The sequence below is a fragment of the Prinia subflava genome, chromosome 7, assembly GCF_021018805.1.
Source record: "Prinia subflava isolate CZ2003 ecotype Zambia chromosome 7, Cam_Psub_1.2, whole genome shotgun sequence".
NCBI lineage: Eukaryota > Metazoa > Chordata > Aves > Passeriformes > Cisticolidae > Prinia > Prinia subflava.
The window spans coordinates 9,953,012-9,977,538 of NC_086253.1; the positions used below are offsets into that span (position 1 = coordinate 9,953,012).

A 24,527-nucleotide genomic window follows, 5' to 3' on the forward strand; every position below is an offset into this window, starting at 1 on the left:
AATCCGGGAGAAAAAAAAAAAACAAAACAAAAAAGGTGTGACTAGCAATGTAACTCCAAAGGAATTTGATCCTGGATGAAACCCCGTGGAGAAGAGACTGCATCAAAAGGAGAAGAAGCTCTTTGGCTCTTCCAGCCCAAAAGTTTCTTGGGGCAGAAAATCAGTTTTCTCCAGGGAATGGATGATATACATGTGGAAAACTGGAACAAAAGAAGAAAGGGAAAATTTGACAGGAGAAGAAACTTTTCATTAGTGACATTTTCACATGATGATGGCAGTACTTTAGGCTGGAAAACTTGTGGCATTTTATCACTACTTACCAAACTCCCTATATAATTTCATTTCTGAATAAGCAGGATTGGCTTTGAATGGATAAACTGGAATGTGGGGATAAATCTGCAGTTCTCATTACTTGTTGAAAATGCATTTTCTATCCTTAGGTCCGGGTTAATCTGTAAATAACTGAAAACTAATGTGTGTAAAGCACAGCAATGCCTGTGGTTTACCTGCAGATAAGTCACCAAATTTAGGGGGTTTTGACAGTCCCTCCTCAGTAACAGCGGCCAAGGGAGAGGGCAGCAGACTTCAAGAGATGTTCTGGCACCCGAATGCAGGAGGCTCCTTCACCACCCGCTTTCTGAGGAGCAATTGCGGGACTTGCTGCGGTGTTGGCTCGTTCTTAGGGATAACAGTGGCATCTGGTGGCCGCTCCCTGCAAGCCCAGACTCACACCAGTGCCCCTGGAGAGCTGGGGTTCTTTTCCTTGCAGCTGGGGGAAGTTACCTGGGGAAAACCTGAGGAGGGCAGAGCTGCTCATCCGGACCCTGCACAACTGCAGAGATGCAGGTTTTATAAAAATGAGAAATACCTGTTAGGATGAACTTAATCCAGCATCTATTTAGGGCTGCCTTAGGGATTGCTCAGCACCCTTTGCTTTGACTCCATCAGCTGTCAGAAAACCAGGCAGCCAGGGCTCCAGAGAGCCTAGTGACAGTGTGCAGGGAAAAACATCCAGAACAAACAAGAAAAAACTACCAAACCAACTTAATAAAGCCCCTAAAGACATATATATTTTTGATTCAACAATAGTAATTCCTGTTTTCTTTGGATCACTCCCAAATCTGCTATTGTTAAAAAAACCTTTGGGGATCCACAAACCCAGGTGTGGAGCAGAGAAAAATGGTGTGAAGGTGCAACATGGATGTATTATAGCTCAAAATGAGGCAGAAAGCCAAAGAAAAAGCCATATCTAAACATAGTTTTACCTGGAATGATTGAAGAAGATATTACCCTGTCTGCTCCTGACCTAACAGGAGACTACCTCCCTATAGATGCTGTAGTTTTTAACTTAGTCCTTCTAGGGTTTGGGTTTCCCTAAAATGTTCTTCTGTAGCTATTGATCTGAACTAGGGCCTTTAGCCAGTGTGAAAGGCTGTACCTCATACTGGGGAAGAAATGGGACCCTGAGTCTCCCACTGCTGCAAGGTGAATCATTAAATCAGTGCCTTGTGATTAGTATATGAACACAAACCAGTTTGTGTCATGGATCCCCAGGAAAAACAGGTCAGGTTCATTTTTTTTATCAGCCCAGTGGCAGTCTCTGAATCTCTGTGTGACAACCCTTTCAGCTTTGGCATTTTAAAGAGAAAACTTTAAAAAATGGGATGTAACAGATAAAGTCTGAGCAACTAAGGAACACACAGAATGCACTTTGCACACCAGAAACCTAATCAAGGGGGGGGTTTACATAATAAGGAAGATTAAACAGAGTTTCCAGGAAGGACATGACATGATAAAAAAATTTAAAAGACAGATAAAGGGTATTCCAAAAGGAAAGCACTTTTTGCAGTTTCACACACCCACTCACACAATGCAGAAGTGGGAGAAGAAAGCAGTCCCCAGGCTTCCTAACAAGAAACATGGCAGTGTCCAAAGAATGCTATTTGCACCAAAATATTTGTTTTTCTGGCCTCTGTGCAGTGTCCTGGGATGATCTGATCATGATCTTTATCCCAGTAGTGTTCAGGATTGAACCAGCCACTTCCACCTGCACCCTGGAAGTTCATCCTTTGAGCCCATCTCTTCTGAAGAGAAGACGACCCCAGATGGCTTGTAAGGGGTCACTGCCTGCCCCATGGACTGGGCAGTTTGGGAGTTTCTCAGGGTGACTGAGCACCTGGAACAAGCTTACACCTTCCAAGTCCACAGCACCAGCACTTCTGAGGAGGTTGCTGGCCCAACCCAGCAACCCAAAATCCCATCAGGTCCCTGCCTTGCTGCAGCTGCCCCAGCTCCTGCTGCCCAGCCAAAGAGGCCATGCCTGACATCAGCCCTGCTTTCAAACAGCAACCCTGGGCATTGACAAGATTTTTGAGTTGCTTCTGCAATTCAGTGGGCAAGAGTAAAATGCACAGTTTCATTTGAGAGCTCCTGATTTCAGTCCTTCATCCTGACCAGCCAACAGGCTAAGCAGACTACTTGGGGCATAAGCTTCAAGACAGTTGTGTCTCACAGAGCCAGTGTCTTACTGACGTGAATGGTGTGAAAAACCAGGAGCTTCAATGCCACTATTTTTATCCTAATAACATTTCAGTGACATCAGTGATTAAAGCTTTGAAATGAGCATATTTTGTTTCAGATCCACCAGATGATAGCAGATGTTATCTATGCCACTGGCCTTCGACTTTTCCTTTAATGTGGGTTTTGTAGAGCTTATTATTATTTTTTTTTCCACCAGGGCTTTTGCTTTTAAGTTAGATGAGATCAATTTTAAAGTACCCATCTCACAAGAACAATTCAGAGTACAACTAGAAAAGAGAAACTATTTCTGCATGAGTACAGAGAGGGGCCACTACCCTTCTTAAACCTGAATCTCATTTCTGTCGATTATACTGCAATTAGTCACTGTCTCCATGGCTTTCAAAGATTTCTTTTTTCCTTTTTAAAAGCAGCCAGACTAATTTTCTTAAAGAGTGTGCCAGCCTCCACTGGCATAGACTTCCGAATTCTGTTTGAACCAAGACAATTGAACTGACTATATTTCAGATGAAGTCTGTCTGTCTGAACCCTCAGACCTCTTTTGACAATAATTCATAAAAGTGGGGAACAAAACACAGTATGAAGCCAGGCTTTCAGGGAGCAAGAGCTCTGGCTGAGAGATCACTTTCTGTTTCCTAATCTTTATACAATGTCCTAAAACACTCAGGTAATTACTTTAATAAGGCAGGTAACAATCACTGTTAAGTAAATGAAAGGGGAGTGGTTGGTGTTGAAGCATTCAACTTAATGCTCCTGCATGCACAGAGCACCCCTCTAAGAGCCATGGCTTCATCTGCCTGACAAAACTGAGGCTCCTTAAGGGACAGCTGATTTGGCAGTCCCATGGTACCACCAGAAGAGGAGACACCAGGCTGTGAGACCACCTACTGCCAGGTTTGTGAACCACAGGAAACTACAGTCAGCCAGGAGATTTTGTGGTGCCACCAAGGCCCCAGCTGAGTTATGGCAGAAATCAGTGCTCTGATACACTGTGCATTACTCAGCCTCTTACAGCCTTGCATCCTCATATGCACATTTATCCTGAGGAAGAGAGGTGCTTTTACTTAAACTTTACTGCTGTGAAATGGGGACCAGAACACTGGGGGAGTGTCAGGGATGCCTTTGGGATTTAGGCCTGGCTTTACATAAGACCACCTGCAGCAGAGTACGAAGTGTAAAGTATCATACCTGAAATATGATCTCTCAGATCTTCTGCAAACACCAGATGCTGAAACAATCCTGTTCCCCACCTGTCTGAGGTTTTGTGCCAGATAAATACTGAATCCAAATATAATTAGTTTAAAAGTAGAAGAAAAGAAGGGCCCCCAATATCTGAACTATTGGTTTAGTTTTCTGCGATTGCTCTTTGAAGGGCAGCTAAGGTCCATTGAGAGTTGGCTGGGGGCTGCTGGGCTGCCAGCAACACAGGTAGGGCTGAGCTTTGCATTCCTGACATAACACTACACAGAGCTCAGTGATGATGAGTGTGAGACCCTGCAGTGCTGCCTCCATCCTGCTCCCACCCTGCAGCAGCAGCTTTCCCTTCCAGCACCTCTGCAGCTGGACAGGTTATTCCCACTGCTCTGTATGGTTACAGTCATTTATAAACATCCTCTCTTAATGGAAGATGACACCACACTGCTTCACATGCAGCCTTTGTACAATTTCCACAGCAGAAACTCCTATTGCCTCAAACCTATGCAGGGCTTGGTGCAATGACAACCAAATCCATAAAGCCTTTAACAGGCATCACAGTTTAAAACACTAATGATGAATCATTACACACTTGTGACCCCCTTGTAACATTTATTATTATTAATCTATATCAGCAAAATTCAAATTATCCACAGATTTTCCAAATGATTTGTGACACCTTCCTCTTTGGCCAGACCTACACCATGATTTTCTTGCCAATTCTGAGCCTGTCCACTTCAGTCCTACTTATAAAATCTAATTACAAGCAAAGAACTTCAGAACAAGCAATCTCAGTCACTTAATTCCCAAGCTGCTCTGTAGTATGTATGATTTATAAAATGTGTAATTCATACCTTACCCCACCAGTAGGACTGTGGAATGGGAATGTGGTCCAGACGGGCCCCACGAATCCCAGCTCTTCTGTAAGCCTCCGATGTCAGATCTGGGAAATTTCTGTTCAGGTCCAAGTTCTGAGCTGTCTGTCGTCCAATGACCCATCCATTGTAACCAGCCCCCTGTTTTGCAACACAGAAGCCAACTTCAGAATAGCTCCCTGTCTCAAAACAGCACTTCGTGGAAATTCTTTAACCAAAAGGAAGTTTTAAAAGAAGTAAACTGATAATGCCTGTACTGTTAAAAACCCACGCTTATTAATTAATCACATTTTGTCCCCATGAATATTAATGCACTAACTAGCATTCAGGAAGTGTTTCACTCACCAGTGATGTGACTCATGAGAGGAACACAGGGGCCTCTTGCTCAGAGCAGCATGCAGAGTGAGTTAGAGGAGAAAAAGAAAATACAGCTGATGCCCCAAGACAGGATAAGGCAGTGTCCAATAACCCCATACAATGGGCATAGCTCACCACATGAGCAAAAACAGAGAAAGAAAGATTTAGTTTCATGCTAGTGGTGGTTGAGAAAACAGAGAGGGGGAAATAAGAATGTCAGGTAGGAAATAATAAACTCTTGGTTTTCACAGATCTCCATCAGGCATGAGCTGATCTCTGAAAATTGCCATCCATTACAAAACTTTGACAGTATAGAAAATATTTATATTTCATTATACCTACAGTTTAAAAAGAGGGGGAATATCAGCATGGTGTTAAACTTTCCTTACAAATCAATGTAAGTCATTATAGTGAGTCAGTAGCATTTTGTTCTAGAACTGATAGCAGAGTGCTAAGTGTGTGAAAAAGTAACAGTCATTCCCACATCATCACAGGCAGGCAGCAGAAATGACAAATATGGCTCTGATTTCCCCTTAGTTCTGCTCACATCATCGTTGGAAAGCAATGCACCACCAAACCTCTCTGGGATCCTGGCAGTCAATCATTAATGTTCCCTCCTCTACATGGATCTCCCTTTCAGGTTAGTTCTTTCCCATGCAGAAACACAAAGGCCTGAAAATCTTATAATTAAACTTTTACCTCTTCTGCAGCCAGTTCATACCCATCAGGATTGAGTGAAGGCAGGAGATGAATTCTGGTGTTGTTAATCAAGGTCTGGATGCGAGGGTTCCCGAGAAGATATTCTGAACACAGATACTGTGCAAGGTATATCAGCAGTTCCTTCCCCACGACTTCATTGCCATGCATGTTGCCAATGTACTTAAATTCTGGCTTGACTGTGGAATGTGAAATAATGAGATGGTTTAATTTGATTATACCTGATCAAAATCAGACTAACCCAAGTTGCTAACTGCTGAGTCAAAGTTTTATTTACTCTAATTTCAAGCACACATTCCTGCAAACAGCACAGCAGTTCTAGGTGAACTTCTCTCCATTAAACACCAGGTCAGCAACAGTTTAAATTGTGTGAAATAATGTTAAGTCCAAACTATTAGGATTCCAAACCATAAGAGAGGATCATTGCTCTGAGCTTTTGCTAGAGTCATCATTAATTATGAGAAAAGGATGCTGAAAACAAAAACATCAAGCCATGGCTGAGAAGGAACAAAATACAAGCCTGGCACTCTGACCTACCTTGGGAGGCTCCAATGCCTTTTTTTGTCACAGATCCTCGAAATGACCTGCAGATGTGTAATAAATTACCCCTTTATTTGGGAAAGAAGTTGTGTTATGGATAAAAAGGGGCTCTCAGGCTAAATAGCCTTGGAAAAAGCCTATTAGAAACACATAACTTTGCAATTCACTGTAATTATTCTCTCAATTTCCATCATTCCTTAGAGACTAATGGAAAGTAGAAAATAAGTGCACTTTGAAGACACCCTTTCCTGTCTAGCCCTTGGTCTTTGCCTTTGATCCTAGGCCAGCCTTGAGCACTAGACACTGGAGTGGCCTGGTACAGAGCTATTATGCCACTTGCTCAGGCTGGCAAAATCTCCAGCTCTGGAGCTATTTCTATCTCCTTTTATGCTGTCCTGAGCAGCATGATTCAACAGATTTAGAGAAAAATGCTAGGAAATGTGTTAAACTACCACCTTTTATCATGCCATATCACAGTTTTCATTTAAAAGCTTGATTCATAGGCTTTGTGTTTTCCTGGCAAATGGAGTACAAGCTTAAAAAGACACCTGCAACTTGTTTTCTTTGAAAAAGAGACAAAGGGTGATAGGCCAGGAAAATGTAACATAGATCTTTGCTCTGTTAATGACATCTACTGGGACCTGATTAAGTTTAAAGGCACCTCAAAATACCTCTAGACCATGCAAGGCAGCACAGCTGAGAATAAACAAAGCTACCAGTCTTTGCTGTCCTCCCTGAGTCCCCTGCAGCACAGCACACAGAGGACACAGCAGCCTGACCTGAGATCATAATCTCAATAAAATACTAGGTCAGATGTAGTTCGGTCCTGCCACGCTGCTGAGGCTGTGCTGATGCTGGAGCTGTTCTGATGAGAAGCAATCTGAGGCTCCCAGCAATGGCTATAGCAATCCACCATATTTAGGCAAGTATAATTTTTGACCTGGGAGCTGGTAACTGGAAAACAATACCTAATACTGCCCTGGAACATTATCTGCTTTGAGAAGAATTGAAAACACCTGAAAATCTGTCCCTTGCTGTCTTAGAGATGAAACTACAAAATAGAGATTTGTACTGCTCCCCTTTGCAGAAAATTTGTGAGGACTCATATTCTAATGTATATATTAGCACCTATGTACAGTATAATAGCATCTATTCTGGGGCTGTTACTACATAAATTCCTGGTATCATCCACCTGTTACTCTGACAGGTACAGCACTGACAGGTATCTCTGTTCAGGAGGATTGTTTTCTGTGCTGAATCATCCATTTTAGTGTCAATGTCCTTCTCTATCTGAGGCCCACTCAGAAGACTTGTGTATTTTAGGATGTGAAGGGCAGCGAGGAAGTGGCAGATGATAGGGAGGGCAAGTCAGTAACAGGAAAGTATCCCAAATTTGTACATTGGGCACAAATGAATACCAGTGATATCACTGCAACCAAATACACAGTGATGCAAGGAACAGCATTACCCAGCATGGTCACGCACAGAGCTCGTAACAGTAAGAAATTGCTGCTGGGTTGTAATTGCCAGAAGGAATCATCAACCTTCACTGTAACTCAGGAACACAAGGGAGGAGAGATGTTCTGCTTTTGACAGTTTAAGGGATGTCCCAGTAAAAGGGCAGGCCTGTTTTCACTTGGATAATCTGGTCTCCCCTAAAGCAACCTGATCAGCACTGCTGTAACTCACGCAGTTCATGGTGTCCAGGCTTGGTCGAAAACTCAATCACAAACAGATCCTTCCCTTCGAAACTGCGACCTATGCTGTAAGTTGTTGCAATGTGGGAGCACTTAGAAGCAGTCTTCTTCAGGGTGCTCACCATTTGGGAATATGAATGGTGTTTGAACTGAATGAAAGTCGCTGGCAAGTCTGAAGGCAAATCTTCCTCAGCATCTACTTCTCCTGCAATGAAAAATCATAATACAGTGTTTAAAACCATAGTGCTTAGAGGACTGCATGAAAACCTGTACTATTTTCAAATTATCTTTAGAAGTAGAAGAATTATGGAAAATGAAGCTGCAATCAAAACCTTAAATGTTTGTAGTACATCCTATACTTTATTGTGGCGTGTTTTGTTTGCAAAATCCTACTAATGCATATACACACTAACAAATATTTGTGCAATCTCCAGTTAAATTTGACCTTTGGCATGCTAGCTCATTTCAGTAACAAAATGTACAGATTTTTCCCTTTAAATTTGGTGAATCATTTTTTTAAGAGATTCATCTGTCTTTAGCTATCTGGATTTTCTTTATCCAAACAAAAATCTGTGACAATCATTAATGAGAATATTTTAACGAGCTATTAAGCTTGACAGGCAGCCACAGGTTTATAAGCACACTAAAGCTTCAGTTTTCAAACAAAATATTTCAAATCTATAAACAGCTATCGTACAGGACAGGGCTTATCTAAATACATCCAAATATCTTGCCCTGAGCAGCCTATCTTGATGCTCTTTTTAAATGAGGGAGAGAAATAGATACTTCTTGAGTTTAAATAAGTATTTAAAATGGGTTGAACAAAGTTAATGACACATTGCAGGTCTCTACAACAGGCTGAGATGACAAGTGAGGAGGTTTTGTGCCACAGGGGAGTGAGAGGAGACGCTGCCCTTGCAGAACTCCCTTGCTCACCTCGCAGCTTTGCCAGCGGGTCGAAGCACCCCTCCTCCTCCCCAGCAAAGAAGCGGTCACAGTCCAAGAAGTAGGGCCAGGCCATGTCTATGGCATCAAAGGCAGGGAGGCAGCTCTTTTTGAGGTTTTCACAGACGTGCCTGCAGGGCTTTATGGCTTTGTCCTTTTCACACCGCGGGGCCAGCACGGAGCAGCCAAGGAGCCTCAGGTCGGGGTTGCATTCCCCCTGGAGCAAGTTGTGCAGCACGCTGATGAGCAGGTACTCAGAGCTGTACTCAGTCACTTCTCGAGACTTCTGGTCCAGAAAGTTAGGATACACCATCTGAGTATAGGCAACATCAGTACAGGAACTCAGGGCGATATCCACGCATTTGGCTATGAAAAGGAGATGAGCACAGGAAAAATAACCACTGATATTCTGAACAGACAAAGAGAATATAACAAATACCAGGTCTTATGAACTTATTTCTTTAGTTCTCAGCTAGGCTGGAAACAGTTTGCAAACTGAATTGCATGTTTAAAACCACTTATAGAAAGGTGATGAGAAGCATGCTCGGTTCTGGAGGTACAATTTGAGCTTAGGAATTTAACCAGAGAATTCCTAAGAGAAAAGTGGGAATTTGCTGGTGAGAAAAACTCAGATTCCTGAATAAAAGTGTATTTGTGATATCACTGTCTCCCCTGTCCTTGAATTGTCATATGGATTCCCTGAGTAGGTGTGAGAGCCTATAGGTTTTTTATTTAGTGGGGAACGTACCGCTAAGTTATCTCTTTCCTCTACTTGGCCCCACAAAATTTGTAGAGTTTAATAACTCCGAAACTACAGACCCTCCATGAAGCTTGACTGATATTGCCCAAGGAAATGAAAAGTCATTCTGGTGCTTAACTCACAGGTGAGCATACCCATAATATGATTACATGGATGTTCTCACAAACCCAGTACATTTTAAGAAATCACATTAGGAGGTCTCAGAAAGGATAAGTGTTGGTAACATCTTCAACACACTCACTCAGAAGTGAAAAAGAGTAATAGAAAGACATCTCTTCATAAAATTACTGGTTGTTATAGCAATGGGTCTACATTTGAGTGTCCTTCTCTTGGTAATGATTCTGGCTGGTAACAAATACTGTTGCCACTGCAGAAAAATACTACAGTGTGTGAAGGAGCACATTTCTTTTGTAAGAAAAACCACTGTAGTACCAACATGAGTATACTTGTCAGGAAATCATGAAGAAATACTTATGGTTTTGAGGTTCTCCAAGAACATCAAGGAAAGACACTTCATACCTTTCTGTACAGTTTGGCATTGACCTGTAAATGAAGAGGAAAAGAAAAGTCATTGCAGAGTGAGTATACATGGTTCCTCCTTTGTATTAGGAATTGTCTGATCTAGTATCTGCTGCAGCTGTGTGTCCTGAGGTCCATCCACACCAGGAACAAGAACATATTCCCAGCAGGCAAATATTACAGAATCACAGAATAGGCTGAGTAGAGAAACCCCACTCCCCCTCAGCCACACCATAGTGGCACCATAGTTAGGTGCCAAGGAAATTTCACTAATCTAAACCTAGGTATTTTTAAATTGTTTAGTCTTAAAATCCATATGAGTCCTTCTGTACATATCAAGGTGCTTCACTTATCTCCCCTAAAAGACCTTTTGGTCCCACATAATGCTGAGGATACCTCTCCTGAAAAGCAATTCAGCCTTTGCTAGATAAGAGGGGACTTTATTTCTTCCTCATCCTACTTCATCGTATCTCTAGCACTTGCGTTTTATCACACTTTTAATAATATCTTAAAACTAATAATTTTCCTCCCCAACTACTCTCACAGGAAAGCTTTTCCAAAAGATCACTCTTCTAATGGCTAGAAATTGCCTTTTAATTTCCTGTTTAAAAGTATTTGTGGCCAGTTTATGTCCATTGTTGTTGTGCCAGCACTGTCCTTTATCTTAAGTAGCTCTCTGCATTCTCTGGTGCATTCCTTCACACTGTGCTTGCCAAAAGCAAACAGATCTCCTCTGCTTTCTCTTTACTAGGTCAAATAAATGATGCTCTCCTGATTCTGAAGGAACATGGTTTGATGACCCAGGAAATGCTTCTTTTGCTCCTGTAGCCAGTGATTCTCTATTGTCCTTCTCCAATGCTGGCAACCAAAGAAATATATTCCTGCTGAGGTACTGGAGTTGGTTTCACCAGTGCTTCATAGGAGTTAAATCACTCTGCAAGCTTGAACACCACCAGGTTCACCTTTCTTGTGATGTAGTGGGGATCTGCTCTGCTGCTATTTCTTCTTGTTCTCTCTGGGAAGACAGGCATCCAGCTTCTTGCTCAATAAATTGAGCATTTGTCCTCCCAAGACCAAATTCATTATGTTGTCTTTTTTCCCTGCTAAAAAGAGTTCAAACTTCTACTCCTGGCATATTTGTTTAAATGTAATCATCTGCATATGGGTTGCTAATGAGTTGATCATTCTTTAGCCAAAATAAAGTCATTGTAATGAGAACCAAGTTAACCCTGGGATTCTATCCTGGACTGGGACATTTAATTGGAAATTAGTCTAGTTCTATATTATGGATTGTAGTTGAGCCACATTACCTCATAAAATAAATAAGGCATCAGAACTGGCAGTAACAGCCCATCCCCAACAACAAAAAGTTCTGTTAAGCAGCAAGCTAGAAAAAATAGTACCCATACAATCCCCTTTCCTGACTCAGTACATTATGATAATTGCATTAAATAATACCTGGTTCATCAACAGTGTCTTTCATTATAGGATTTCAGTGTTTCCTCTAGCTAGGCACAATCCCCTCTGTGAGTTAGTTATTAAGGTCAAGGCATTGCTAAAAAAGCTTCATCTCAGCCAGATACTGCATGCAGTGCTACATCTGGGGATAATCAAGGAATAGCATTTTGTACAATGCTAGCTGGGAGAGAGAAAGAAATGATCTCTTGTTAGCAAGAGCTCCAGCAATTAATCCTGCTGATAAAATTGGATGTCACTACCCCCTGAATCTGGATAGTCTTATAAACTAACATCATCACACCTACATTTGAGAGACCTTGGACATAAGTCTGGAGACAGCCAAATGTTCCTTACAGAGGGGAAAATGTAGTGTGGAGAAGGCTTGAGTTTAGCCACATCCCAGTGAGGAGAGTGACACCATCTCTGTTTATCACCAGGGTCATGAGCAATGAATCCCCTTTGTTACTTTGAGGGGTGGAAGAGAATTATTTGACACCTTTTTTTTTTTTCCCTCTCCTGAGCAGAAAATTAATGTATTGTAGCTATTATTTTAGACCAGAGGGTTGTATGAGCTGGGCACATACAGCCTTTGTGGGGCATTTGGGAAGACTGAATGGTCTTTCTACAATTGCTCACATTTTTTAAAAAGTGAGAGGCATTTCCCCCTCTGCTGGCTCCGGGACCAAGCTACAAATGTCCTTTTAGTTTATTTCTCTGACATGCAATGATCAGATAATCAATCTGAGGCACACACAGTCTCCTCAACCACTTTTGCTGTGCAGGAGAGCTATTAGCCATTGGTCAGTCTGAGATGTGGCACAGGCCTGTTCTCAATGGCATCTCAGAATTCTGCTTACTCAGCTGGAGCAAAAAGGTGTTCTGGCAACACGCTGGAACAAGCAGAGGAAAGGAAGGGAAAATGCAGCAGGCAGGTCTGGACGTGGTGCTGCTTCTCCCTGCTCCAGCTCTCTGAGCAGCAGCAGATTTGCTGTCTTTAGCAGATGCCTCTTTCTGCCCAGCTGGCCAGAAGGGCAGGCAGTGGGAAGCAATGGACAGCTGATGGAAGAGATGTGAAACTCCACTGATATGCTCTCCCTGGGTTCACCTGAGGACTGCCTCCTTTTGTGAGCAGGAGGAGGTGTTAGCATAGGAGAGGCAAAGACAGCTCTGGTTTCAGACTGTGCTACGTCATCTACACTTTGATATTTTTACTATATTTATGCAAGGAGAGGAAATCTATTAAGCAACATGGCTATTGTTCGTTAACAAAGATGCTGACTGAAGAAGATAAATCTGTTTTGTAGATGAGAAACCAAATCCATAGAAATCTTTTCCATGGCAACTGAAGCTATTCATCTCAGTATGTGATAAACAGGGGTGATTCTGCAACATCCCTGCTTGGTGGATAAAGCTTTTGCACTGCTTGTTATCCAGGATGCCCCTTACAAACTCAAAGCTACCAAGACTCATTCACCGATTAGAAAAAGTTGCTCCTTGCTGCTGGGTCCTAAACCTGGCTCTAAGCCTAAATCTAGATCTAAGCTAAAATTAGATTTAAGCCTCTATTAAGACACTTTTGCAGCATACCGTGGCATTTTCTCTCTGTCTCTCCTTACTAGAGATATTCATGCAACTTCTTCAGGCCACCTCTCCCCATCCTGCAAGCTGCCACATGACCCATATATCAGCCACAGCTCTGCCTTGTAAACACCCAGGAGTGAAACAGCTTGAGATTCCAGGTTATCAAGTGAATACACATACAATCAAGAGAGAAAAGGTCTGGTTTATACCAAACCTTGCTTTATAGCCAGCCTTAAACGTGTATGTGTGCTGACGTGGTGTTTTGACTTTCCCCATGTTTCCTAACGCCAAAGCTTACATATGTTTTGGAGGGTGCAGCTCTGCAAGGGCCAAGGATAATTCTGCAGGATGTGTGCTTATATAAATAAGTGTGGATACACGTAGCTGGGCCAGAGCCTGCCTGCCTGCCTGGAGAGCCAGCAGCAGGAAGCTCTCCAAGGCCAGCTCCCAGGCTGCAGCTGTACAGTCTGTCCCTGCAACCTTGCACCCACTGGCCTGGGTCTCTGCACCTAGAAATCACCAGAAAATCCCCATCCCTGCCCATGATAGCTCGTTTTCTCTAAGCTCTGGCAATGCCAGAAGAGTTCAGCCACTCCCTTCCTCATTCTCATAAGATAAATGACAGGAGCTGATATAGAAAGGGTTTCTCAGGTCTCCCAATTCACTTGGCAGACTTCAATCGCTGCTTCTTCTGTGCTTGAAAGGGTCTAATTTTTTTTTTTTTTTTTTTTTTTTTGCAAAGAGTTCCGTGGGCTCAAAGGAAGACAGTGTCACCTCCTCTCAAAGTCCCATCTATCGACAGGTTGGTACAGAGAGACCTTTTTCTTTCTGACCCAGAACAGCCTTTTCAATTTTTTATGTTTATTTTTGTACTCTAACTATTCCACCAGAGCTACAAAAGTCCTTTCAGTAGCACAGCTTCTATTTAAGATTATGGATAAAATAACTCATTGAAGAGGAGTAAAGCCATTTCAAGCTTTCTGAGCTCTCTCTATAAAATACGCTTCTGCTTTTAATTTGCAAAGGCAAGCTTGAAAATCTACAATGCAGCACATACATATTTTATTGCCAAGCTTACATTTTTTCCCCTTGATGATTCAGCACCGAAGGAAGCAAGCTGCTGTGATTAACCCTAACCCAGACAACAGAACTCAACAGCTACTTCTAGTACCATGGACTGGCCAGTTGCCTTTTCAAGAGCAAAGCCAACAGGAGACTCATGTGATTGATGATCTGGAATAAGTCTGAGGGCAAGCCTTAAATCTGAAATATCTCAGTCATTCAGTGAGGGAGATTGGTAGGGGGAGTGCTGGTCAGAACAGATCAAAATAGATGAGATAATTTATATTGTAAAGATCAGCATACCCCTTCCCAGCCTTCTGGGCTTCATACAATACTTTTTTAAACCAGAAGAACACATGTATTCATTTAAATCTGTTTATAGTCAAAGCCTCCACTTTGCCAAACAAAGCATTTCAGTTCCTTATCATGTTCCTATTGCTCTCCTGGCTGTTTTACATGGTTCACCAAGTTGGTCTTTCTGTGATATTCTGCCTTTGTCACTAAATGGACAAAACTTAGCAGCAAGATACAAACACTGCTGAGCTGAACCATTCTGCAAAACACTGGAACAGCATCTTCAAATGGCAAAGCACAGCCTGCTTCCAGAGCCAGCTCCCAACTACAGAAAAAGGACAAGGGCAGGGCAAGATCCATTACACAACACTAAAATGGATCAGAATCATCAGGAGGAGGGTGTGGGAGGAGTGGAGATGTAAGGGGACTAGTGGCAGAGTAATGAGAGAGCTGAGCAGCTTGGGCAGGGGGAGAATGGTTGAGCTGAAAGCCCAGAGGAGAAGGCAGCTACACACCCAAGGCATACACGCAGGGGCAGAAGTGGAGAAGATTCCCTGCCACAGAGAAGAAATTCCAGAAAAACTGGAGGACAGAGGAGTGCCTGCAAAAAGCAGCCATGTGGTTAACTCCATTTTCTGGATACATCAAAGATTTTGTAAGTAGAGGACTGAATAGATGTTATTAAGCCTCCACCAATTGCAGTAGCTGCCCGGGGGAGGGATGTGTTTGCAGCAGGCAGAAGCAGTGCCCAAGAGCTCTGTGCAGCCCTCCTTTAACCCTGCTCCCTCACTTGAGAAAGCCTGAAAGCACCTGAAAGAGATTAATGCCTTGTCTGCCTTTATTTTGCAGAGCAAGATCACAGCAGGAAGCAGCAAGGCAGTGTTCATTGCCAGTCACCCTTCTTTCTAACCCACCTGCTGCCTGGCATTCGGTTAAACACCCATTTTTATTGAGTTCCTGAAGGTGTTCCCACAGCAATGACACTGCAATCAGCTCTTTTGGGGTTGTTTCTCTCTCAGGACTGCTCTGGAGCCAGTGAGAGGGTGCTGAAGCTTTTCCATGGGTGATGGAAGGTCACAACCTGCAGACCACAGGTCCGAATTTGTGCAGATGCACACCAAGACCTGTCCCATGGCAAGGGCACAGAGACAGCCTCAGGGGGCACCAGTAATCCTCCCTTGTTTCTAGTTGGTCAGATGCAACTTAAACATGTCTACAGTGGTAGGTGGTGCCTAAAAGAACTGATGAAGAGTATTTCTGTCTGTCTGCCTGTCTGTCTGTCTGTCCCTACCACTGCCTTCATGCCTCTAGTGACTCTGGTGTCACCCCAGCTGTATCTCTGGCTGGTCAGTGCTGCTCCAAGTAGTCCATCAAGAGTTGAAAATCCTGAATATAAACATAATTCCCTCAACAAAACCTACTAAATGCCTTTTTCTGGCTTCAGTTGAGATCTTTTCCAAGTTGCAAGGGGAAAATTACCCATTGGGAAAACAAAATGCAGCAAAGATGATGACAAAAAACGGGGACAGCAGTTGCCAAATTGGCTGAAGGCTTAATGAGCTGCATGTGTGACAGGGCTGCTGCTGAACAAACATTTCCTGTGCACCAGAATGAACTGGAGAAGTATGGAGATCAGCTCCCAGGGTCTGATCAGTGAAGGAAGAAGAAATAAGCTCAAATCTGGGGGATGATGGCATTAAACAACAGCTGGGGTAAAAAGGTGGAATAGGTCAGGAAATCTCTTCCACTATCATCTAAAGGATCAAAGTTTTTGCCAAGTTGCCTGGCAAAGGATTAAAACACTTATTAACCAGGTAATCTGGATCTGTGATGCCCCCATAGCTTTACTTTGTGACCATACACTCGTATGTTCCCGTAGTTTAAGGATCTACAGTCCAAGGGCTTTGGCCAACAAGCTACCACAGTCAGAAGCTTTCCACTAAGCAAGCCCAACTCTGTTGAATGCCATGGGACAGAGGATCATGTCTGAAAAACTGAAGGTTTTGTCTTTTCCCCAACAATCTTTCCAAAACATTTGCCAAAACATCCTCTTTAAACAGTGTATCCATCCCCCTAGATCAACTCTATCTTTTTTTCAGTTTAGATGTATGAGAACTATTATAATTAAAATCACATCTGATGCTTCTGTAAGTAGAGTTTTAATCACAAATGTGGTACTTTTATGTTAAGAAAGATTGACAGCTAATTTAACAAACTTGACTTAAATCTGTTCCTTAATCTCATATTGTCTCCTAGATAAATGTATCCTATTATAACCCTAAAAATTGTGTGTCAGTGGTATCAGTGGAGTTACAATGGTATAAATGAAGGGATTGAAATTTCAGTTTTATTTCTGAAGTGGACAAAGTAACCCCAAGTCCCTAAACTGCACTGATCTGTGATAGCTGCATCCAACTGGAGGGTGATTCTGTCCCAGCAAGATTCAGCAGTGATAAAAACCCTGGGTCATAAAAGCCCAGCAAAGAGGCCAGGACATGGCCCACCAGCCTCAAATACCATGCCACAATACGATAGGTGACCTCTGCGTGGTGCCTCCATGCTCAGCCCTGCATCAGGCACTAACACATGACATTTATGAGCATTTGGCCCAGGCTTCAGAAGGGATTGGCTCTCACATGGCATCAGCAGCCAAAGGGGACCGTGGTAGCTGTCAGCCAGCACCCTCAAACACTGTGGCTGTGTGAAGGGAGAGGTGGTGTCTAGAAGTGTTATAGAGGATCAACCATTAGTGTTATTAAGTCTTGCTAAAAGCCTAGCTGTGACTAAGAGCAGCGGGGTTTTGTTCAAGTTTTGACTTCTATGTATTCACACCTCCACACCTTAAGGATGTCTGTACAAGTATTCTGAAGAAAGCTTTGCCTTCAGATTAAAATCATGCATAAATCATTTCAGCAGTATAAGGAGATACCTGTGTATTTTATTTTTAATATAAACTCACTTTCCCCACATAAGTGTCTGTTTCTGATCCCATTTCCCATGTTAAAAGGAGCTGAAGGCCAGTGCTGCTAAAATAATAATTGTGTGGAAACCTAGAGCCATTGGCAGGAATTCAGCAGAGCTCACATGATTCAGTGATGACAACTGGCTTCACAAAGAGCAGGAATTTCTCATCTCGTGAGTGAGCATGATGTAGACCCTATTTCTGCATTTTTTTGTTTTGACACAACTTGGACACATCCATCTCGTGTCCAGCCAGTGAGATTCCTGCAGCTTGGGCTTCCCCACATGTGGAGCACAGTCCTGTGGTCACGCTCCATGTCAGCACCTGCCAGTGCCAGCCACAGCAGGACAAGAGACCACCTCACTGGGGCAGGGAGAAGACCCCAGCCCACTGCCAGGTCACTCAGAGCAAACACAGGAGCACAGGAGCAGCAGCAGCTGGAGAGGCTCTGCCTCTGTGAGTGCACAGGTTTCACCAGAAAACCAGCAGGAGAAACATCCACAGCAGGTGAACAAACTTGCTTATGTCCCATGGAGCCAGGGCCAGTGTGAAGGGATCTGGGGTTGTTTAGCCTGGAGTAAAGGAGACTCAGAGGTGACCTTATCACTCTCTACAACCTCCTGGAAGGTGGCTGTGGTGTGGTGGGGTTGGTCTCTTTCTCCAGGCAGCAACCGACAGAACAAGAGGATACAGTCCTAAGCTGCACCAAGGGAAATATAGGCTGGATATTAGGAAAAAGTTTTTACAGAAAGGGTGATAAAGTACTGGAATGGTCTGCCTGGGGAGGTGGTGGATTCACCATCTCTGGATGTGTTTAGAAACAAGAAACAACTAGATGTGGCACTTGGTGCCGGGGTTTATTTGAGGTTAGGGTTGGGTTGGAATTGATGATCCTGGAGGTCTCTTACAACCTAATGATTCTGTGATTCTGCCATGGGAGGAAGTAATTTTTTTGCCTTTTGCTTAGCAAAAACTGTGGCACACTGTGGAGTTTGGAATTGCAGAGAGGAGAGGAAAGGTATAACATCTCTGTGAACACGTTTTTTCTGTCAGTCTGACAATCAGCCTTACTCAATGCTATAGCTCAGAGAAGAGCCAGTGCCACAAAATGTGTCCTGGGCCCCAGAATAAATACTGCAATTGTCCCCTGCCTCCTGCCCTGCTGGTTTCTCACTCCTCATCTCTCTTCCCTGTACCTCCCTACTCCCTCTCATCTCCAGTGGCTAACGTCAGAGATCCTCAGGATGGGACAATGCCTGTCTCAGGAGAAAGCCAAAATGATGAAAACAACGAGGTGCTTGGAAGAGGAGGACAGCCACAAGTGACAGGTGTGCCAATCTGCACTCTGGCTGCTCTTCTACCCCCACAGCTTCAGGTTAAACATTTCCACTCCCCTGGGATCCTGTCTGGAGAAGAGGAGGCTCTGGGGGACCTTCTCCTTCTCTCCAATTGCCTGAAGAGGGGTTGTAGTGAGGTGGGGGTGGTCTCTTCTCACAGGTAACAAGTAAAAGGACGAGAGGAAACGGCCTCAGGTTGGTCTGCAGGAGGTTTAGGTTGGATTTTAGGGAAGATTTCATCACAGAAAGGTTGTCAATCTTTTGAACAGGCTGCTCAGGGAACTGGTTGAGTCACCATCCCTGGAAGCATTTAAAAGATGTGCAGATGTGCTGCCCAGGGACCTGGTTTGGTGCTGAACCTGGCGGTGCCACGCTCATGGTTATCTCAAAGAGGTTACCAATTGCTGTGGTTTCCAGCCGCAGCAATTCCGTGGTTCTGCCAGGCTGTGCCACAGGCCTGAAGCACCCTCCGGACACTGGGGCAGGGATCGGGAGGGTGACACAGGGCTCGGCACCGCTGCGGGGTTTGGGCGGGCCGGGTCGGTGCCGCCCGCAGCCGCGAACAGGCCGGAGCTGCGCGGTGGCACCGCAGACGAGGCCAGGCCAGCCCGGGGCTGCAAACCCCGCACACCCGGGAGCACTGCGGATTCGGAACCACGGGAGAACACCCGTGTAGCCCTGCCCTGGAATGGCCCAGTGAAGCGCTCCCTGAATGACAGGAAATGAAAGGCTTTATTGTTTTTAGCATCACTGTTGATAAAGGTTTTTTTGCTGCTGTGCCCCATGGGGGCTGCAGCAAGCTGATCTAGCGGAAGGTGCCTGTCCACAGCAGGAACGAGATGACCTTTAGGGTCCCATCCAACCCAAACCATTCCATGATTCTGTTATGCAGCCTTAGCCTCACCCCAGCAGCATCACAATTGTAAGGAAAGTCACCTATTTGAAGTCATGTCACTTCAGTCTGCTTCTGTAGGTTTTTAGTTTTGTTGTCTATGTTTATAAAGCACTTCATCTAACTGATTACCACTGGACTACATCAGTCAACGGCAGAGATGTACAACTTGGATAAAGAGGAATCTGTTTAACTAGCTCCCTCTGAAAAAGTTTGTCAGTCTCTCAGAGGAAACATGCTAAACTGTACTTTTCTCACCCAAACTATAGGCTAAGAGGCCAGTTAAACTCATAAGTGTCTGACAATGGGACCTTGTAACATCACTGAGAAAGACAGTAGCTTACTGACTCCCCAGGGATGCAGGACACAGGCAGGGAGAAGGGATCTGCCCTCTCTCAGTGCCACAGCCCCCAGCTTCTGCCCAGAAAGCTCACCACACAGTGTATGGAGCCTGTGTCATATTGTGGAAATGGATCACAGTAATCATTTCCTTATTTTTCTTAACAGAAAAGCACAAAGCATTTTCAAAGGATCTTTCATTTTGGCTTCTTATTAAAAAAAAAAAAAAAAAAAAAAAAAAAAAAAAAAAAAAAAAAAAAAGTGAGTCACAGCAGAACAAATACCACCAGGAAGCCTGCAGAAAGCAGCTCCAGCCTTGCTGGGAGCCAGACAGTTGTACTGGTTCCTGCTGTTCTCTCCTGCAAGAGCAGCTCCAGGCTGGTGTCTACAGGTCTGACCACTGGGAGACAGCAAGACCTACAGAAAGGATCCCAAAACAGGAAGGAAAATCCCACTGCTACAGCTGAAGATACAGCCTGTGCCCAGAATGGTGAGAGGAGACTCCTGCAAGGTTCATTTGTGAACACGTGCATCACTGCAGGCCCCTTTCTTTTCATGTGGCCTGACAGGATCTTATCCCTCTTGAGAAAAGAGAGACCCTTGACAAACCAGTCAGGTCTCTCAATGTCCAAGCTGCTGCTTTACAGTCGGATCCAACAGCCCTCCAGTGTGGAGTGTGTCCCTACATGGCACAGTGTGCTGCCACTGACAGCTCCCTTTCCCTACCTCCAGCCATCCCTCTGGCAGCATTTTCAGCTGCCTTTCTGCAAGCCCTGCCCTAAAGACACCACAGCCTCCAGCACACACAAAACACTCTCAGAGTCACCCCTCAATGATCCCCACACTTGTGGTTGCTGGGATTAATATCCCATGGCAAGACTCTGATCAGCTGGAACTGGAGCAGAATCGTACCTCACAGAGAAAGGTCATGCTGCAAACCACACAGCCTCTTCCTGTAATTGGCTGCAAATAGTCTAAAACTCTTCTCTTTGTGCAGCTTTATCCAAAAATAAAATCCCTTTAGGCTGTGGTAGACCTCACTTTGATGTTCGTGGGAACAGCACTCTCAAATTATATGCAATGCATGGTACATGGACTGTACTGTGTAGCAGTTCAATGCCAGTGACAGTCTATGGCTTATATTTAAGCACTGAAATATAATTGAATTTCCTTGGGTAGCATTAAGGTCAGTTTCAGGTTAACTTATCTCTTCCTGTAATCCTATAAAATAAATATTTTTCTGACTCATTTTAAGTTTAAACTATCTGAAAATAGTTTTCCTGGAATAGACCTTGTCACTACGCTGAAATTCATGTCTCCACTGTCCCCACATAATTAAGCACACTTGATAAAAAACATGTATTTTTAAAAGGCACTGTTAATATATTTTCTTAGTCAACTGGTCACTGAATCAAAGCTTTCAATTAATTTAGCAGCATGTTCCTATTCAACCTTTATTCTAAAGGGTAAATCTGCTTTTCCAGCCAATCAACTCAAGCAAATTCCATATTGCTTATAGCAAGCTAAAACACACCCTACAGCTGTCAGATCCTAATAAATCTCATACTTTGGACTTGAAATAAATGACCTAAAGCTAAATGTAAGGAAAAGCTTTTTTTTCCTCAAGCAGAAAAGCATACAGAAGGTCAAAAGTTCACCTTCTTGCAATCTGACTACCACATTCCTAGAAGGCAAGGCCAGAGATGAGGCGAACTTTCTACATTCCCCATAAGAGTGAGGGGGTCCTAAGAGCTGGGAATTTCATAGATTGACAGAAAGACAACCTTAAAGAGGGTGATGAGAAATCATTAAGTTCCCTTACATCACAGCCTTGTTTTTCTGTAGCACAGCCACCCACCTCCCACCTTCCATCCATACTTCCCAAGCACAACCCCAGTTTCACCACCAGCACATTTCCAGAGAGTTGACCTCCCTCCTCTCTAGGAGAGAGTGACATCTCCTGTCTCCCTCTCCTTGGAGCTGGAACTCTTTACTTATTTCCAGGAGAAGGAAGAAGAGAAGAAGGAGGACTTTCAGGGTGGTTAGCCTTACCTAGGGTCTCCTGGCCGGTTTCACAGTGGGGTGCTGGCTCGGTGGCCCTAAGCAGGGCACCGAGAAGGAGCAGGAACCTCAGGACCATGCTGGAGCCGTGATGTGGCACTCACTGCCTGATGGAGCGACTCCTCTGCCGAGCCTCAGCGTGGCTCTGGCTCTCCAAGCTGCAGAGGAAATCAGTGCACTGCAAGGGCATGCCCACGTCTCACAGTGTGTGCAGTCCAGGCGTCAGGTTTCAGCTGCATTTGGGCTTGGAGAGCAAAAGGCTGTGAGACAGAGAGGGAGGAGGAATGAGCTCCCCCTCCCCTCTGCCTCCAGCCCGTCTCCCTCTTGCAGCCTGGTTCACAGCTCCACAAACACTTTGAGCAAAGGGGGGTCCCCCGGGGTTGTGCCCCCCTCTGCGGGTCTCTTTGGTCTTCATCCAGCGCTTTTCCTAAGGGATGAGAGACATTCCTGAAAGCCTGTCTCCCTGAAGCCAAGAGAACGGTCTGGAGAGAGCAGAGGGAAGAGACACAGGAAAGCAAACAGCTGAAAGCAACTTTCCTCTCAAACAGCGGTATTTCATCACATACTTAACTGCAGTTTAAAACACAGCAGCGAAGCGACTCCGAGCTGCATCCCCTGCAGCACACAGAGAATGGGAACGCACAGAACAGCCACCAGGACCCCCCCTCTGCTCCTCCTGGGCATTTCACTTAAGATAACATGAGTTATCTGGAGGGATTCCAGTATTTTCTGTCTATTCTTAATAGAAAAACAACTTCACAAATGTTTAGATAAGACACCAGGACAGCATTATAAGGTTTGAACAGGATGGTAAATCTATATTAAGTCTATGTTAAATTGGTCTTTTAATTTTCTTGTTTGGTTGGTTTTGGTGGAGTTTTTTCAGTGTATTTTAGAGAAATATGTATTGTATATTTTTATTTCTGTGCAATAGCTATGATGGACAAGCATACCTTAATGAGGATGCAAATTCCTCATTTCTTACCTAAACATCAGAAAACATCCCATATCGCACAAAAAAGGAATTTTTTCCTCAAAAATCTAGACCAAAGCCTCTTATCTTTTCAGGCAGTATATGTTCCTTTGAGAACACATACCTGCCTACACATGAGAGCAGACAATCTGTCCTTGCAGGTGGAGCATGCTGGCTCCTGCTGATCCGTTTTGGAGATCAGTGGGGAGTTATGTTGCTGTATGCTAATGTAATCAAATGAACCCCTCATAGGGAAACCACTAAAGGAGCTGACAGGGCAGGAGAAAGCTGTGTGTGTTGCAAAAAGTGATTGATGTCTCATCTCATTTGAAAGAGATGCATTGAGAAGCTCAGCAGTGAAGTATGTCCTCTGCTTGCAGGCTCTGCAAGGCAGGTTGGATTTTTGTCTCCAGGACTTCCTTCTGGATCTGGAGATTGTGGAGTCTGCCCTGTCTACACTGACTAAACAGTACCAAAGGGTTCAAAGAGAAAACTTCTAAGGACAAGAATACTATTTACCTGCCTTATTTTGGCAGTATGGCTGGCCCTCAAGAAAAAAATAAAAGGTGACAACCCAGCACTGGAAGTAATGGGCTCCAAGGGAAGGAATAATTCACCTTCTGCCAAACTTCCCAAAAACTGGCTGCTCTCAATCTGCCACACTTGTACCTGATGTGCTCAGGTACAGCTGAGGGTGTGTCCAAGCCCGAGGCTGTGCATTTTGTGTTAAAGAGAAAGAAAGAAGCTACACAGAACTAAACAAAGTGATGTGGCTCAATTTTTAAAACAACAAAAGACAGCAGAGGTTATACATGCAAACAGAAGCCAACCCTCAACCCCTGGAAATGCTCCTGTCTTTACTGCAGTTTTCTGCAGCCTTTGAGAGTGTGGGGGGAGATTCTGTCACATATATCCCAATGCTTGTGGTGGTGAACTCTGCTGCAGAACTAATCCTGTACTATCTATAGTCCAGTCAGCTTCTCACCTCTTTTTTTTTTTTTTTTTTAGCAGATTTTTCTGCCTGTATTTTCTCTTTTCCCTACCCTCCACCCTAGGCACTGTGTCCTTATGAGTCCTGCTGGCCTCCCATTGCACTTCAGCCACCACTGCCAGTGTAGATGCCACATACTTTGGGACCATGTATTTTAAACCACCAGTAAGCCTCATTTACCAAGATCTCCCCAAACATTTTGCAAACCACTGTCACCTGCTTCCACCAGTGCTTTTAGCACTGTGATACTCCACATTCATACTGTGCCTCACAGTTTCAAATACTAATGAGACTAAGTCCCATCCCAATGGGAATACGGATTTGGAGTCATTTGGGAATGTTCATTTTCTGTTTTCCTGAATTAAAATGTTGTGGCACACATTATGTAATTTCTTGTTCTCAAGATTTTGTATCCACCTAATATTATTTTTTTGT

General features: G+C 43.9%; 1 protein-coding gene across 1 annotated transcript in view; it reads right to left on the reverse strand.

The window, feature by feature from the left end:
* The window catches only part of CPZ (carboxypeptidase Z), a 34,765-nt gene extending 10,956 nt beyond the window's left edge, over positions 1–23,809 (reverse strand). Inside the window, exons 1-6 of the mRNA XM_063401552.1 lie at positions 22,120–23,809; positions 10,143–10,166; positions 8,855–9,229; positions 7,911–8,123; positions 5,664–5,860; positions 4,587–4,748 (exon numbers count right to left, since the gene is read on the reverse strand). Coding sequence (XP_063257622.1) covers positions 4,587–4,748; positions 5,664–5,860; positions 7,911–8,123; positions 8,855–9,229; positions 10,143–10,166; positions 22,120–22,207 — 1,059 coding nt within the window. The 5' untranslated portion in view covers positions 22,208–23,809. The remainder of the gene's footprint in view (positions 1–4,586; positions 4,749–5,663; positions 5,861–7,910; positions 8,124–8,854; positions 9,230–10,142; positions 10,167–22,119) is intronic.
* Positions 23,810–24,527: the final 718 nt, after the last annotated feature.